The 16,943-nt window shown below is 42.9% G+C and overlaps 2 protein-coding genes and 1 long non-coding RNA gene across 5 annotated transcripts in view; 1 reads left to right on the top strand and 2 right to left on the bottom strand.

Annotated features, from left to right (window-relative positions):
- Positions 1-216: 216 nt before the first annotated feature.
- On the bottom strand, positions 217-12,162 carry PGRMC2 (progesterone receptor membrane component 2). Its single transcript, XM_081209297.1, has 3 exons — positions 11,710-12,162; positions 4,360-4,515; positions 217-2,114 (listed from the first exon to the last, which is right to left on the bottom strand). Exons 1-3 carry the CDS (start codon positions 12,074-12,076, stop codon positions 2,017-2,019), a joined length of 621 nt encoding a protein of 206 aa, XP_081065423.1. The 5' UTR covers positions 12,077-12,162; the 3' UTR covers positions 217-2,016.
- LOC308595296 lies at positions 5,694-9,889 on the bottom strand. The gene is made up of 2 exons (XR_014011976.1): positions 7,497-9,889; positions 5,694-7,461 (listed from the first exon to the last, which is right to left on the bottom strand). It is a non-coding gene; the product is annotated as an uncharacterized lncRNA (long non-coding RNA).
- A 111-nt stretch (positions 12,163-12,273) lies between the features above and the next one.
- Positions 12,274-16,943, top strand: part of JADE1 (jade family PHD finger 1) — a 172,180-nt gene continuing 167,510 nt past the window's right edge. For 2 of the 3 annotated variants that reach the window (XM_081209279.1, XM_081209280.1), the window contains exons 1-2: positions 12,274-12,712; positions 16,099-16,130. The gene's annotated coding sequence lies outside the window, so the exon portion shown is untranslated. Of the gene's footprint in view, positions 12,713-16,098; positions 16,131-16,943 lie in introns of those variants that run through there. The other variant, XM_081209275.1, reaches the window with a different exon arrangement.

Genomic DNA, 16,943 nt, shown 5'->3' with positions numbered 1-16,943 from the left:
TCTGTTATATCCCTAAACTTAGGGAGACACACTCTCATGCAGGATGGCAATTACAAGTCTGATTAACATAGCCCTCCCCTACTGGAATGGGAACACCAACTGATTTGAGGATACCCTCCATCCACTATAGAAAGGGAAATTATGTTAAGTCCAACATTTTACTCCCCTTCCAACAGCTTCCCTGAATGTAAAATGACAAACACAGCACGCTAGCAATGTATCTACAGAACACTTTATTTAAAAAAAAGTAGGAACACAAATTGTTCATTTCTCAAAACAGACTGCATTATTTCAATTATGGAATACATTTTTGGAGTGGAAGAGTTGTAACTGTGGCTAATCAGTGGAGGCTTATTTTCAAATTAAAGGACAACAGCATGTTCACATTTTAAAAAATGGGGCAGCAGATAGAAAATCTTCCTATTGACACCATAATAACATTCTACTCACAAGCCAACCTGAGCATGGTCCAGAACTGTTTGGTCATTTTGGACAGGAGGAGGATGCTGTTTGTTAAACACACTATTATCACATAGCTTGAAGATCACAGCTCTGTTTTCTTCATGCACGACACATGGCTGTCTTACTGCATGGCATGATTTTCCTTGTGTTGGTTGTTAATGGCAGCTTAATGCTATTTTATTGACTAATTTACAGGAAATGCATTCAAGAAAAAGTTTTTTTTCACCTGCCACATTGATAAAAACAAGCTGTGTTTGTAATATGCCAAGAAAAAGGAATGACAACCTTCAATGAAAAGTAATAGCCAAAGCATGTCTACATACAGATATGCTCCACTGTTATATGCTACCTGTTTGCTCTCATTCATCTAAACTGTACCTGAATGTCACATTTCTGTTGTGAATTAAGTGTGATGACTAAGTAAAAATGAGCTGGGTAAAGCTTTATTTAATAGCAGTGCAAAAATATTTAATATCTCCAATATTTCTTCTTTTACTCATACACACGAGTCCTGGCCACCGATACTAGCTTAATAGCATCTACATAAAGTCTGACAGCACATTTGGTATTTTACATGCTTTATTAAAATTGTATTCATATTTACAGTATCTGCAGGAACCATCCCTCCATTTCTTGCACATGAGCACCCACATCCATGCACATCCCTCATTTCTCAAAGATATGAGGCTAGGCTCCTTAAATTTAGGGAAGAGGTGGGCTTGTTTATTTAAAAAGCAAAAGGGGAGTGCATTTGGCCATTACACTGCTAATTAAGTTTATGTATATTAACATATATATATATATATGGCAGTAACACTGAGTATTCCTTTACATTCTATATACAGAATGACATCAATGTTTTCCAGTCACCCGAATGTTCTAACTTCAGTCCTCAATGCTGCTTTTAGTGACTCAGGTCACATTTGGGGTTTTCCCTTAAAACAATTCAAGTCTCTAAGTTGAAATAAGGCACAATTATTCCGATTTGATTGAGGGGGAAGGAAAATCATAGAAGCTTCAGATGATACCTTCTGCAGATAAATTTTCCTTTATCCTCCAGGAGATTCTATTTGAAACCCTTTAATCTGCAGAGATCTGAAGTAGTTTTCTGCCATGGAAACCAATGGCCCACAAACTAGTTTGAGTATTTTCATTTTATTATGTTTCAGCAGCCAAATTTACTTGGGATTCCTTAACTAGGTTTTCCATTTAGCGTCAAGAGAAGTAGAAAATGGCATATGAAACACTTAAGCTTGTAAATAACAAACTGTTCATAGGCTTCAACATGCTAAAAAGAATAGTTTTCTTTGCATTTTAAATCCCTGCGCCCGTTTCATTTTTGAAGCCTTTCCAGACATTACAGTTAAACTGCAACAAAAACTATGTTTGGCAGCACAAATAATGCCTAGTAATCAATTTTTTGTTGTTCTTGTACAAAACCTATCAAGTCGTTTTCCGCAGCAGATGAACTGTACCCAAGGACACAGGGCTTTCTGTGATGGGGAGTAAGAGATTGCAGTTCCAAAGGCCCCTGACTTTGGTGATTTACAATGTTTATTCCTGTTTAGTGTGATCCTTGGTATCTTCCTCATCTGTATATTCTGATGGTTCCTCTCCTGGCTTTAGCAGTCTACCTACATAGTCATATTTTTCTGAAAAAGACATGTAGGTATTATAATCAAAAGTTACAACATGACATTAAACATCTATATAAAAATTGGTCTATCTCTCAACCCATTAACTTAACTTTTTTAGTTCATATCCATGATTAAAGGTGTTTTCACACACACCTAAGCTGTTCTTTTAGCTTTCTCCTACCTGAAAAACATCCTAGTACAGTGGTACCCCGCAAGACGAACGCCTCGCGAGACGAAAAACTCGCAAAACGAAAGGTTTTTTCGTTTTCGAGTTGCCTCGCAAGACGAATTTCCCTATGGGCTTGCTTCGCAAGACGAAGCTTGCCCCGGGGACAGCGGGTCTTCTCTTTTGAAGCAAGGGGCTGCAGGGAGATCGCTATCTCCCCGCAGCCCCTTGCTTCAAAAGAGGTCCGGGGGCAGCGGGAAGCAAGGCGCTTCTTTCCCGCTGCCCCCCGACGTCTTTTGCAGCAAGGGGCTGCGGGGAGATCGCTATCTCCCCGCAGCCCCTTGCTTCAAAAGAGGTCCAGGGGCAGCGGGAAGCTAAGCGCTTCTTCCCTGCTGCCCCCCGACGTCTTTTGCAGCAAGGGGCTTCAGGGAGATCGCTATCTCCCCGCAGCCCCTTGCTTCAAAAGAGGTCCAGGGGCAGCGGGAAGCTAAGCGCTTCTTCCCTGCTTTCCCCCGGACGTCTTTTGCAGGGTTGCCGGCATGCCGAAGCCTGCGCGCGCTGACATCAGCGCTCCCAGGCTTCGTGGCGCTGATGTCAGCGCGCGCAGGCTTCGGCATGCCGGCAACCCTCCGCCAGCAGCGGCAGCGCTGCCGCTGCTGGCGGAGAGGTCCGCGAAGCCTGGGAGCGCTGATGTCAGCGCGCGCAGGCTTCGGCATGCCGGCAACCCTCCGCCAGCAGCGGCAGCGCTGCCGCTGCTGGCGGAGAGGTCCGCGAAGCCTTGGCCGGACAGCTTTTGAAGGCAGGCGGGGGGGGAGCAAAGACTTTCGCCCCCGCCAGCCTTCAGAAGAGGAAGGCTGGCGGGGGGCAAAAGTCTTTGTCCCCCCTGCCTGCCTTCCCAGGGGCTTTTAAATCGCCCCGGACAGCGGAGAAGTCCTCCGCTGTCCGGGGCGATTTTAAAATGCCGCCCGCCAGCATTTTAAGATCGCCCCGGACAGCGGAGAAGTCCTCCGCTGTCCCGGGGTTTTTTAAAATGCTGGGGGTGGGAAGAAAAGCCCTTGCCCCCCCCAGCCTTCAGAAGAGGTCCGGGGACAGACTGTCCCCGGACCTGGTCTGAAGGCGGTTTCCCTAGGAACGCATTAATTGATTTTCAATGCATTCCTATGGGAAACCGTGCATCGCAAGACGAAAAAACCGCAAGACGAAGAGAATTGCGGAACGAATTAATTTCGTCTTGCGAGGCACCACTGTATACTGGAAATAACACGCCCACAATGGAAAGGTTAGTGTTTCTGCAATAAAAATGGCCTTCTTGACAGCTGTCAGCATGGGCAGAAAACTTACTTGTCCACCCACATTCACCAAACAGCAACAAGTGTCAGAGGTTAAGTGAACTTACAAAGAGCAGTGGCTTTTGCCTCTGCCACCACCACTTTCCCCTGTTGACTGTTGACAGTCAAGGACTAAGCTCTGCCTGCACAAACATCCATGCAAGAATGTCTCTACAATGATGAGAATGTACTGCAGTCCCTGAAGGGTACACAAGCAACTCATGAGATAGTGATTTTGGAATTCTGGAAGAACCCCTGTGATCACTCCCCGCACAGCAGTAGCTCCTTCCCCCATAAGAGGTACTTTGACTAATGCTGATGTTTACAGAAGCACTTGGTATCCTAACCCTCCCTAATCTGGTGTCCTCCAGATGCTCTGGATGACAACTCCCATCAATCCTAGCCAGCACAATTTTTTATCTTGCTTGTGGCAGCATAATTAACAAGAGGCAACTGTATACTAAGACTTAGAACCAACTGCCTCCACATCCTCCTGATCCCCATCTGATCCAGTATTTTCACTACTGTGAGGAAGGGAGTGGTCCTGTTGTGCCCAGCCATGGAAACCTATTAAGGTGTCTCTTACCTCCCCTTCCACACAGATACACTATACATATGCATATTAAATGAATATTTACATAAGCTGAACCATGACATTTTCACTAGCAATTTAGTACATATCAATTTCTGCAAAATAATTGAGAAACACCTTTACAAGTACTCACTTTCCATTTGATTTAAAGGAATATCCGAATTTAAACATTACCTTTAAATTGCATTTCCCATTCTCTAACGCTTTCCATTTGCACAGCATTTAAGTCTGATAAGTCATCATATTCATCTCTAAGCGCATCTTTATCTAGACAGAAAGTTGCCAGTCCCCTTGAGGCATCTCTGCCAGCAAATATTCCATAAGGACCCTCTGAAAATAGAAAAAACAGACCCATGTATTCAGTCATTCACTTGCATTATCCTTTCAGAATAACATCGATGTGTTCTCAGAATCCCCTACTCCAGATTAATTATTGCCAAACATCAGAGCTAACTGAACACAGTTTAATAAATTTGAGCTTGAACAAACAAGCTTATTCAGTAACTCAAACTGCTTTGCCTCCTTTGTCCCAATTTTAATATTTTCTTTTTTAAAATACATGACAAATGCTAGTCACACAGTGGCTGAGTGCAAACATGTTTAAAGTGCGTGATTGTCTCTACTCAGGACTGCAAAATATAAATTTATCCCTCTTTCTTGGGCAAAGCATTGGCTAACACAGAAGCTGAATGATCCACAAACATGAACTTTCCTCTACAAAATGCTGTTCAAATGAAGTGAAATGTGCAAGCTAACAATGGAGGTCACTAACTCAAAGACTATATAGGCCAAATGATACATGAATGGCAGAACAGAATTTGGTTAAAGAAACTGGATATATTTATAACAAAGCCACAAAACATTTAAAGAAGTGTGGAATATTTTTCTTGGTACCTAGGGACATTGGCAGTCTTTAAAAATTGCTGTAATGGAACTTGGCAACACAACTAACTTTTATCAACCTGACCTTTGGAAATAGCTTAACTTGACTCTTAAGATTACATAACATCCAGAAAATTACTAAATGACTTTTTAAAAAAGGCACAGAAATTCAAGTTATGGAAATAAGTTTTATGCTTTTATTCAAATGAACTGTGACACTTATACACTTATCTACTGAAACAAAGGGTTTAAGGTTAATAACAAAATGATAGCAGTCATTCTGATGAAATAGTATATGACCAATTTGTGCTGAATTGGCTCATATTAACTGATCAATGGACTGCTTCAGGAATTCAAGATCACATCGTAGAACATATGTAGCCTAGAGTAGGTTACAACAATTTAAAATATAACAAAAATAGTTTAGAACAGCTTACAACCACAAAAATGACTTTCTAAAACTTCTGTCCACATTGCAATACTAGGATTTCAGATAAAATACATATCCTAAGGCTTAAATTCATTAGTGTTTTTCACAACCATGCACTTAAAAGTGTTTAAGCATATGATTTTACCTTGCTATGCTTGGAAAAAAACCATTTTCTATTATACTTTTGGGTTAAACAAACCCAAATTTTAGAAAGAAAATGAACAGAACTCTAGTTTAATATGAAGAGAGATAAATTTTTATTAAGTGTCATAGTTTATAGTACAAAAACACAACTATACCAAGAAGCTACCTATAGTCTCAAAAACAACTGCAATGATAAATCAGTACACCAACACAGACACTGAAGGTTTCATTCAACAAAGCTGTCCCATGTAAGAACTTCCACTTGCACAGTGGAACTCCCCCAAAGCACAGATGCAATCCTTTTTCATGGCTTACTTACATGATGCGGGGGGGGGGGGAGGAGAGATCTGGAGGAGAGGGGGTGTCACTTAGCTGAGTCTATCCAGCAATACAGCCCTGTTGTTCTTTACCCCTTCATGCACCAACTACTGCTTGTGCATAGTTATGTTTGAATATAATTTCCCACAGATATCACAAATTTTATGAGCATGGCAAAGCTTACAAAAGTCCTGTAAATAATGCAATCTGGGTTGTTCTGAAAAATGCTAAATAAAGCCAATTTTGAATTAAGAGAGGTCTGTTTAAAATATAATGAAAATCTAACTTCCAGCAGTTTTCAACTATCTTACACATCCACCACACAACAGTAGCATCCAATCTCATCACCACCTCTCCAGCACTTTGGTGATATGGGTCTGCTAATTATGTGTAGTTTTAATAGGTCCAAATGCCATTAATGAATTACCTATAATCATTCTCATAATCATAGGCTGAAGATTTGAACTGTACTTTGTTCCAAGTCTCCTTACAATTTTCCTCCTCAGTTCCATACCTTCCAGCAGTGTTTCAAGTTATTAAAAGGATCACTAACCCCCCCGACTGTAGACTCAAAAGGAAAGCACCCCAATATAGTAGTCACCTTTTGTACATGTAAAGTCTTTTAAATGTTATTAATTATTAAATTTCTGTATCAGCCTTCATCCGAAGATCAGAGTGGTTTACAATATAAAGACACAACAATAAATAACATAGTAACAAACAAAAGCAATACCCCTCCACAGAGTTAAAAAAGGTTGTACTGTAGTTGTTTTTAGCCACAGGCCTTGGATGAAGAGTGGTTTTGCTTAGTGCCTAAAGAGATGAAGGTGCCAGGCAAGCCTCCCAAGGGGACAGCATAGTATCTGAAACCTAGGAAACCTGGAGAATAGTATCTCAAACTGCATGGCTTCTTTTTGTTTTTATTATTATATTATTTTTGTTTTTATTATATTTGTGGTTACTATATTGCATTTTCATCTTGTGAACCACCCTGAGATCTAGGGATGACGAGTGGCTAAATACATACATACATACATACATACATACATACATACCCTTTATTAGTCACATTAGATATGATTGTACTTGGAATCCCTAAAAAAAAAAAGTGAACTTAACTGCTACTAAAATAGTATGCGCTAGAAACCGGAAATACACTAATTCTCCATCTGTTTAGGAGTGTCTATTAACATGTGTGGAACTAGTCAAAATGGGTATGTTGATGAAAGGCAGAGGAAAGAAGGGCTCACAATTTTATTGTTTGCTGGCAAGCAATGGTAGATATATCAATTGGGACATTAGTTTGCTTTTGTTTTTTTGATTACTTTGAAATAAGTAATCAAGGTCTAGGCCTCTGTTCATCAGATTAATGATCCCAGGGCAGGTTATATTTGTTGTCCTAACAAATACTGTAATTTGTAAATTTTAAAGCATAATAATGCTTCACTATGTAACAGTTAAGATTACCAAAGAAATCGGTATCCGACAATAGTAGTAAAATTCTCACCTCAAATTTGTCATTTTTTGCAATGACAACATAGTTCCATGGGATAGCTGTTCGTATTGTTCATAAACCCCTCACCCAAATCTATTCTGATAATATCATAGCAGTTACAAAAAAAGAAATCACCTGGGCAGCTGAACAATACAGACTGTCACATATTTATTGTTATGCTACTGAAGTGTTAATTCAGGGAGGTTTTCGATTCCATGAAAAAGGCAAATTCTAGACAAAGCTAAACATTTTGCCATCTATGGACTTCAAAAGCATAAGCATGACTTTTACAGAAATGAGGAGGTTGAGAAATGCCTAAGTTTGGCTTATTGTGTTCTATTAATACTCTTAAGCTGGATGTGTTGTGAGTAGGTGATTCTCATGTCTCAGAACTAGTAGCCTGTTAGTAGCACTCCTCCTAAAATAACAGGTGCATAGGGTTTTTTTGGGGGGTGTACCTGGATATGGTCTCCACCGATAGGAGTGCCAGCTCTAGCTAGTTGACCAATTAAAGGTGTTCTTGGATCAGGATGACCTAGTTGCAGTTGTCCACACTCAAGACAGCTCCTGATTGAACTAACGCAACACAATCTACATGGGTGTTTCCTTAAAGATGATCTAGAAGCTGCAGCTGCCGCAGAGTGCTACTGTCCAGTTGTTGTACAGGGCAGCAAGAAATGGTAAATGACAGAGAACATGAAAGAATTGTCCTAGCCTACCAGGTCCAATTCAATAAGACAATAGCATTCAAAAATGGGTTAGAACTCAAGTACTTGCAGGAATGCCTTCCCTAGTATCAGCAAACCTGTTTTGAGATCTGCAGGGGAAGCCTAGCTTGCAGTTTACCCTCGGTGAATTTGACCCAGAAGATTGCTACACAAGACAGGGCCTTCTCAATGGTCTTGCCCTGACTGTGGAACCCTCTCCCTACCACACTCAGACTGTTCCCCACAGAGGGCAACCAACTACCTATTTGTTCCAACAGGCCTTTGGGGTTTAGTAAGAGTGGAATAATTTATATGATATTTCTCTAATTTAGTGCTGACTTGACTGCTATACTTTGTAGTGTGCTTTTACTTTACTCTACCCTTTGATTTTAGCCACCCTGCACTCTCATGAGAAGGGCAAAATATAAGAAATAAAATCTCCATCAACATGGAGTGCTTACCAGTCTCTATTGTGCTTTGGACTCAGAATCATTTGATTTGCTGAAGTCACATATTCTAACCTCAAGTATATAAGCCACCACTTCTTTCAGTGCTAGATGGACAAGAATATTCTTATAAAAGATGTCTCCTTTATTCATAATTCATTTAGTGACCCATCCATGTTAGAAGGCTGCAGATCTTCTGTAGGAGTCTTCCAAGGTACTTTCCAGGAAGGTTTACAACACAACAGATACACATATTGCTTATTCTTTAAGTAGTTATAATAGTTTAAGAATTAGTTTTCTAATAGTACTTTTTTGTTATTAAATATCAAAACATATTGATGCTGGGAAAATGAGATTCATTTCTTCAGTTGTGGGATCACTGTGATTTGGACTGCTGTATTGTGTGATAGTGAAAATGTCAAGATACCTACTTGATAGTTAGCATATTGTGGCCAGTATATAGCCTGCAGAGAGAGCTGGAAAAGATTAGTTTCAATGCTCAGCACAATGCAAGACACAATAGACCCCTATTCCAGCATCAAATTCTCACAATTGACTCCAGTATTCAGGGAGAAAGGTTTAGTAGCCCAAATGGCATGTTATCTATTTGTACCTACATTACCACTGTTTTACTTCACCAGCACAAGTTGCACATTTGCAGTGCGTAAGTGGTCAGCAAGATATTTATATAAACAGTGCCACCAAGTTTAACCACTTAATTAAGGTCTTTAATGAATTAAAAATATCATGATTAATGGACAGATCTTTTAAAATTACCTTCAAAACACATTGCAACACTATTTTTAGAGGTATTCACAATTCTTTTACACAGAAGAATGCCTCTTCTAGCATGCCTACTACATCCTATGTGTACATTGTCTATGCTTTGTGTTTGGAAAAGTTTTTAACTTTATACAAACTCACTTACAGTATGCACATCTGTGTGTACACAGAACCAAGGCAATTAGAGTTTTAATGTGGCTGACCCCCAGGCAAGTGAGTACAGCAGGGATGGGGAATATATGAACCTCCAGATATTATTCCCCGCCAGATGGGAACTGAAGTCCAACAACATCAGGAGGGCCACAGATGCCCCATTGGTTGAGCAATTTTTTTAATTAAAAAAATGCAGCCCCAAAGTCTTATAATTTGTAAATTTCTTTAACCAGGTTGCAGGTTTAAAAATAAACAACTGCAGAAATATCTATTCTAACTATTAACTTTCTATGTACAATGATTTTTTTAAAAAAATCCTTGCCCTACTTTTCCTTCACTACCTACTATATACCGTATTTTTCGCCCCATAGGACGCACCGCCCCATAGGACGCACCTAGTTTTTTTTTTTGGGGGGGGAAATAAAGAAAAAAAATTATTTCTCCCCCAGGCGCGGGGGAAGCCCGAGCTTCCCCCAATCCCAGCCCCGAGCTTCCCCCAATCCCAGCCCCGAGAACAGCCTGCTATCTGCAAGCCTAGGGAGGCCAGCGGTAAGTCGCGCCGGTCTCCCCAGGCTTCGGAATGCAGGCAGCTCTGCGCAGCCATCGGGAGGCGGGCGCGACTTCGCGGCCTTCTCCGGATGGCTGCGTAGAGCTGCGCTCGCCCCGGGACTGCAGGCAGCTCTGCGCAGCCATCGGGAGGCGGGCGCGACTTCGCGGCCCGCTCCAGATGGCTGCGCAGAGCTGCGCTCGCCCCGGGACTGCAGGCAGCTCTGCGAAACCCTCGGGAGGTGGGCGCGAAGTGGCGCCGGTCTCCTGAGGGTTGTGCAGAGCTTCCTGAAGCCTGGAGAGCGAGAGGGGTCGGTGCGCACCGACCCCTCTCGCTCTCCAGGCTTCAGCGAAAGCCTGCATTCGCCCCATAGGACGCACACACATTTCCCCTTCATTTTTGGAGGGGAAAAGGTGCGTCCTATAGGGCGAAAAATACGGTACTTCACAAAAGATCATTGTGAGCTTATTAAATAAAATAATGTTTAATTATTAAACCTGCTACTTAGAAGGACTTACTTGCAAGTAAAAATATTAAGAACTGGATTATATATTGCCAATCTTCTGCCTCCTTTAATATATATTAGGCAAAATCTAATCAGAAGCAAGACAAATTTTATTCCAGCTGCCAAGAACTTTGCACTGATATGAATCAATAAGCCTTTATCTGTACATGGTTAGGACTAGTATACGATTAAGTCCACAGCTCCACGTCAGCTTATTATAAACTTTATTCTGTTGTAACTATGTGTAAGACTGCAGCCCAATTATCATTGCAATTGCTGAGAGACTTGCAGAAAGAGAAAATATCCAAACCTTAATAAAATGAAACTGGATTCCAACTCACATTGTAAAAGGCTGGAACTATTTCTAGTTAGTTAATCAAAATCCAGAGAATTACATGTGTAGGGAAAGGAAACAAGTCAGCCTCGGGATTGCTGAAAATCTGGGAAGCAAATATGCCAAAGACAGCTTGTTCACTCCAGGGCAAATATGCATTCAAAAGGGACTAAATGTCTGAAAGTAAAGCAGATGTGTGAACAAAACTAGAACTGAAGTTTAGGTGCCCAAGACTGTATTTGTGGGCACCATGACATGCCCACAATCCTTCATATTCTCCAAGGCCCCCCACCTCCTTGGGTTTTTTTTTTAATAATTATTTTAAATTTTGCATTCTTCGGTTTCGTTTGGTGTGGGCTACTTGTTTCTGTGTAGATGCTGTCTGCTTCCTTGTCTGCATTTTATTTGGGGTGTGTGTGTTTACCTTTTGTTTTGGAAGGGAGAGTTCAGAGGAGATCACCAGCTTTCCTTCTGCGAAATGGGTATTTTGTGGTGCCCGTGGCACTTTCCCTGCCTCCAAATGTGCCCTGGAACCAACCCCCCCCCCAAAAGGCCGGGGAAACCAGCCTAGTCTGGAGCCTGCTATATCTTCTTTCTCCACCTACCCATGTGGGTGGGTAAAGCGGGCCTTTTCCCCACTCCCACTTACTTACTTACACCTGCTACTTGGGGGGAGGGCGTTTCTCCCGCCTTCCAGGCCTTTGTCCCACCGTCGCTCACCCAGGAGTCATGTATGCCGCCCCCTCCCCCGCTAGCCCCCTTTCCCTCCGTCCCCCTCACCGGGCCCGTAGAACTTGCTGCCTTTGGTCACGTCGAAGACTTTGCCGTTGACAGCCAGGAGGATGCGCGCCGCGCGCGCGCCGTCGTACTCGCGCAGCTGCTCCAGCGTGAAGTCCCGCCGCTTCATGCGGGGCAAGGAGTCGACCAGGCCCTGCTGCGCCGCGCCCCCGGCTCCGCTCCTCTTGCCCCAGCGCCTGTAGAGCCGATAGGCCGCGAGCGCCACGATCGCCAGCAGCGCCAAGCTCAGCAGCATGTCGAGGCCGCCGCTCCCCCCGAGCCAGCTGCTAGCGGCCGTCTCCTCCGGGCTGCTGCTGCCGCCCCCGCCTCCTTGTTCAGTCCTTAGCTTCCCATCCCCATCGTCCGCCATCACTGCCCAGCCAGCGCCTGCCTGAGAGGAACCGCTCCGCCCCGCGACGGGGGAGGGAGGCGGGGAGGCGCAGGCGGGGCGCCGTCTGACTCTGCCTCGCCCGGGCTCCAATTGGTCACTGGTAAGGACACGTCACCCACGCTAGCTCGCGCCCAGCAGAACGAATGAGAAAGAGGCGCACGCGGCTACCCAACGGCAGATTTCCACCTTAGGGGAATCTTCGCCTGGGAGGGGTTGGTTGGAGAGAGAGAGAGAATGTGTGTGCGAGCGTGCGGCGTCCGCGCGCGAGCGAGTCTTCGCCCTCATAAATTCTTGGCGCTCACGTGGTGCCGACGGAGGAATGCCGCGCGCGCGTTGCGGGCGCTGGACTAGAATATTCTTTTTGAGGGGGGAGAGAGAGAGAAGGGGGCTCGTCGACGCCATAAACATGCTTCTGTACTCCCCCGCCCTTTCCCTTATCGATTGTAAAATCAGGGCGGTGAGGCGCTGCTTATCTCCGAGAGGCTCCCTCAAGGCGTTTTTTCAATTTCTTTTGCCTTCACAATGGCGAAGATGCATGAGCGTCGTCATGAGTTGTCAGTGGTATATTGCACCTAAGAACACGGGGCGCTCTGTGCAAATAAAATGAAAAACCAGGTAGGCCCTACCCCACAGACTTGTTAACACTCGCCTTGAGGGAATTGCTGGCTGAAGGAGGCAGAATCTGTATCGTCCCAGCTGCTGGAGAGAGGGCTCGTTTTCGCGGGCTTCCTCACAGGCATTGGGGTAGCCGTTGTGAGAACAGGGGCGCAGGGACTAAAAGGGCGGTTGGACTGACCCAGCAGGCTGTTTTTAATACATAGTGGCTGCACAAACCCTTTCCCTAATGGGCTTCTTTTTAAAATAAGCAACCCCTCCCCCCAAAAATATCCTTCACCGAAATCCACATTTCTTCGCTATGGTATTTTGTTTTAATTGCGCTTCGGATTTTTTTAATTCAATATGTCCCAGTTTTTATTCTTTAACACTGTATTCTACCGTTTTTTGTTTGCTTTGTGAGTTGCAGTTATATGGCTGCTGTATAAATGAACAAAACATGCCAATTTCCTAGTACCCACAGGACATGCTTTGCACACCACATCATTCCCAGGAGAAAACAGGATTTCCTATTTTAACACCTCCCCACTCCAAAGCATTGGTCACAAGCTCCAGAGGCCTTCTGTAAGTGCTTGCTGAAAACAGTTTCTCTTGTTGGTCATGGAAAGGGGCATCCTATTAAGCTAATTCTAAGATTCTTGACTAGCCTCTAGGAGTACCTCACACTTGTTGCCAGCCCTCTGTGGATATTACTGGCATACAGTAAGGGTAGCCCTCCCCCCGTGTACAAACGTGTGTGCACATGGGTAAACGGATGTATACACCACTCCCCTAAAATGAAGTGATATAAGAAGGATGTTTATGTCTGTAGCAGGTGGGGTCAGAATTAATATATTGCAGAAATACATCAGATGTTACTGAACTGCATCTCTTTTAATCCCCATCTAGCATGGCCATAGTTCAGGGATTATGGAAATTGTAGTCATTAGTGTTGGAGGGTACCACAGCCCTGAGCTGTGGAAAACACACCAGGGCTAATATTCTAGAAAAACACTTTCATATGGCAGTGCTCCACACAGAGCCATAATGGTTGAAATGTGCTTACTACAAGGAGTCAAGCTGCAGTCCAAAATAGGTTTACTCAAAAGTAGGTTCTACTGAAACCAATGAAAATTACTTCCAAGTAAATGTTTTGTGATTTAAGCTAAACAATAACAGACTTCCACATCTGACCTTGTCTTTCCAACTTCCTGTTGAGCATATTAATCCATGCTATTTTAAAGCAGACTGTGCTTAAGCAAATATTATGGGTTTTTAAAACTGAAACTACAATAGAAGGAATTCCTTTTTTAATCCACCCAGAACAGAACAGGAGTTTCATTGGACAATGTATTTTATCAGTGAATACCATATTCAGAGTACAGGGAAGAAGGGATGGGTGTAGCTTATTTGGATTTCCTTACTGTTTGGAATGGGTTTCTGAATATGTATAATCCATTCCTAGTTTAATGCCATTTGCAATTTATTTGGACAAAAATGATTATATAGATAAATATAAATGCATGGAAAATTCAGAGAGAGGTGCTGTAAATTCCTTAACATTTTGAATGAGGTTTTTTTCCTGCTCCTAGTAAAGAATATATAGTTGCCATAAGCAGAACACACACAAGTGAGAATAGTAATTGGCCAGGTATCAATTCCCAATATACAGATTCATCATAAGTATAAATGGTACTGTAATTGTACAGTAATGAAGAAACATCTATTTAGATTGATATATACAAATGTAGGTGAATTAAGAATCCTTATGTTATCCCTAAGCGGAGAATAAAATTATATACAAATAGATGATAGCAGTGCTTTTTTTTCTGTGGGGATGCAGGGATACGCATACCCCTAAATATTTTGTGAATCTAAGTTTGGCCTCATTGAGGGGTAGTAATTCAATATGAGTAGGAAAATGAGAGTACCCCTAAACTTTTTTTTTAAGAAAAAAAGTGCTAGATGATAGTATGGTGCAGGCAGGAAGGCCACCTAGTGATAAATTTTCCTACATCTGTCCCAAAAAAGGTACCGTATTTTTCGCCCTATAGGACGCACCAGCCCATAGGACGCACCTAGTTTTTTGGGGGGGAAATAAAGGGGGGAAAAATATTTCCCCCTCAGGCGCGGGGCTGGAGCGGGGGATGCCCGATTTTCCCCTGCCCCTTGCCCCCAGAACAGGCTGCTATCCGCAAGCCTAGGGAGCCCGGGGGGAAGTCCCGCTGGTCTCCCCATGCTTGCGGATATCTGTCCCCCTAGCTTGTGGGTCTGCCAGCCTCCAAACCAGGTCGGGGAACAGCGGGAAGACGCGCTGCGCCTCCCCACTGTCCCCTGAGCTTGTGGGCTGCAGGCTGCTGCCCGCAAGCCTGGAGAGCCTGCGGGAACTCCCACCGGGCTTGCAAGGCTTGCGGATAGCTTCCTGAAGCCTGGAGAGCGAAAGGGGTCGGTGCGCACCGACCCCTCTCGCTCTCCAGTCTTCAGCGAAAGCCTGCATTCGCCCCATAGGATGCACACACATTTCCCCTTCATTTTTGGAGGGGAAAAAGTGCGTCCTATAGGGTGAAAAATGCGGTAATATCCGTTGCTAATATAAAGACATGGGAGAGTGGTAGAGTCCCATTGCATGCATCTCAAAGTATCAGATAGGTTCCCTTACCAAACAAGTATAGCTCCACTTTATTCTCATGATGCTGGTGCAAGGAATTGATCCAAACCTGGCATTGAGGACAGGCTGGCCACTTCTTAATTCCTTTCATGCCAAAACCATTTCTCAGTCTATCAATTTTTTTGTGATTCTTGACATGGGATTCTGCTGGTGTATGACTGAATACATTGATATAGCACTGCCCCTAGCCCTGTGCCAGTACAATCCTGTTGCTTGGATGCAACAGGTTCTCTTCTCTATGATAGCATCAATACTATACTGGTGCAAATGGATTTGGGATTGGTCTGTCCATTTTAACATATGTCATTTAAGGACTGGATAGTTCTGCAATTTTATCTCTAACCCATTGCTTTTAATGCATTTACAATATCTGATAGAGGGCAGCTCCTTTTTATAGCAAAACCCTCAGTTACAGTTAAGAAAAATAATGATAACAATAATGCTGTCATAAATAATACAATTATTTTCAGTTTACCTCAAAATGTAAAATATATATAGCAGCCATATTCTGTTGATAACAGTCTTTCCAAAAATTAACACATCTGATTTAAAGCAAAATCCCTTTTGTGAGCATCCTATTCCTTACCTTCTCTAATCTGAACTAAATGTGTACATGGTGTTGTGTATTCCACACTGTTCACCCAATCACTTTTATGTGGACCTTGTCCATTTCCCCATTTATTTGCCACCTCAGTTTGAGTTGTAATGATTTTAACACCCACCAATTATTTTTTTTCAGCTGGTGCTCTTTATATATATCTACAAGGCAAGGTAAGAATTTGAATACTTTCAAATTCCTTAAGAAGGGCAGCCTGTCCTTCACCTGTGTATTTGTATGAAAGGCTTTCCGTGAAATTTTTAGGTCTTTTCCAGATAGATTTGTTAAAAAAATACTGGTGTTGAAATCCAATAGGATTGGGATTATTTATAACTATGAATGTGGAGAAGAAGCCAAAAACCTTCGGGGTGACGGATTCTGAGATGAGGCCAAGAGTCTGTAATCTGAAATATTGCTTGTAAGATGCAATATTGTGGTAATGGAGCTGTAAGCATTCCTGGAATAAATTAGATGGATGGCGTCACACTATCGTTGAAGGAGCAAGTACATAGTTTGAGGGTGCTCCTGGATCCAGCTATCACTGGAGGCACAGATGTCTTTGATGGCTAGGAATACCAGTTGCCAACTTTGGTCGGTAAATTGACTATGGTTGTTATTGGATCGGGTTAACGATTGCAGTTTTCCATGCACTGGTAACTTAATGGTTTAATCACTGTAATGTGCTCTGTGTGGGGCTACTCTTGGGGTTGGCTGGGGGCTTTAACTGGAACAGAACATAAGTTAGGTTGGCTGTGGGGGCAAACTACCACCAGCATACAATGCCCTGCTTGCAGGATTTGCTTACAGACTGCCAGTCTGCTACTTGTACTCTACAGCTCATGATTCAGGTAGGTAGCCATGTTAGTCTGACGCAGTAAAAATAAATGCAAAAATTGAAAAATTGTCCAGTAGCAACTTAGAGACCAACTAAGTTTGTTCTGGGTATAAGCTTTCGTGTGCAAGCACACTTCAGATAACTGAAGATA

This window comes from Podarcis bocagei (genome assembly GCF_964188305.1).
Source record: "Podarcis bocagei genome assembly, chromosome: 9".
NCBI lineage: Eukaryota > Metazoa > Chordata > Lepidosauria > Squamata > Lacertidae > Podarcis > Podarcis bocagei.
Note: the sequence above shows the minus strand (reverse complement) of the source record. Positions and strands in the feature narration are given on the sequence as shown.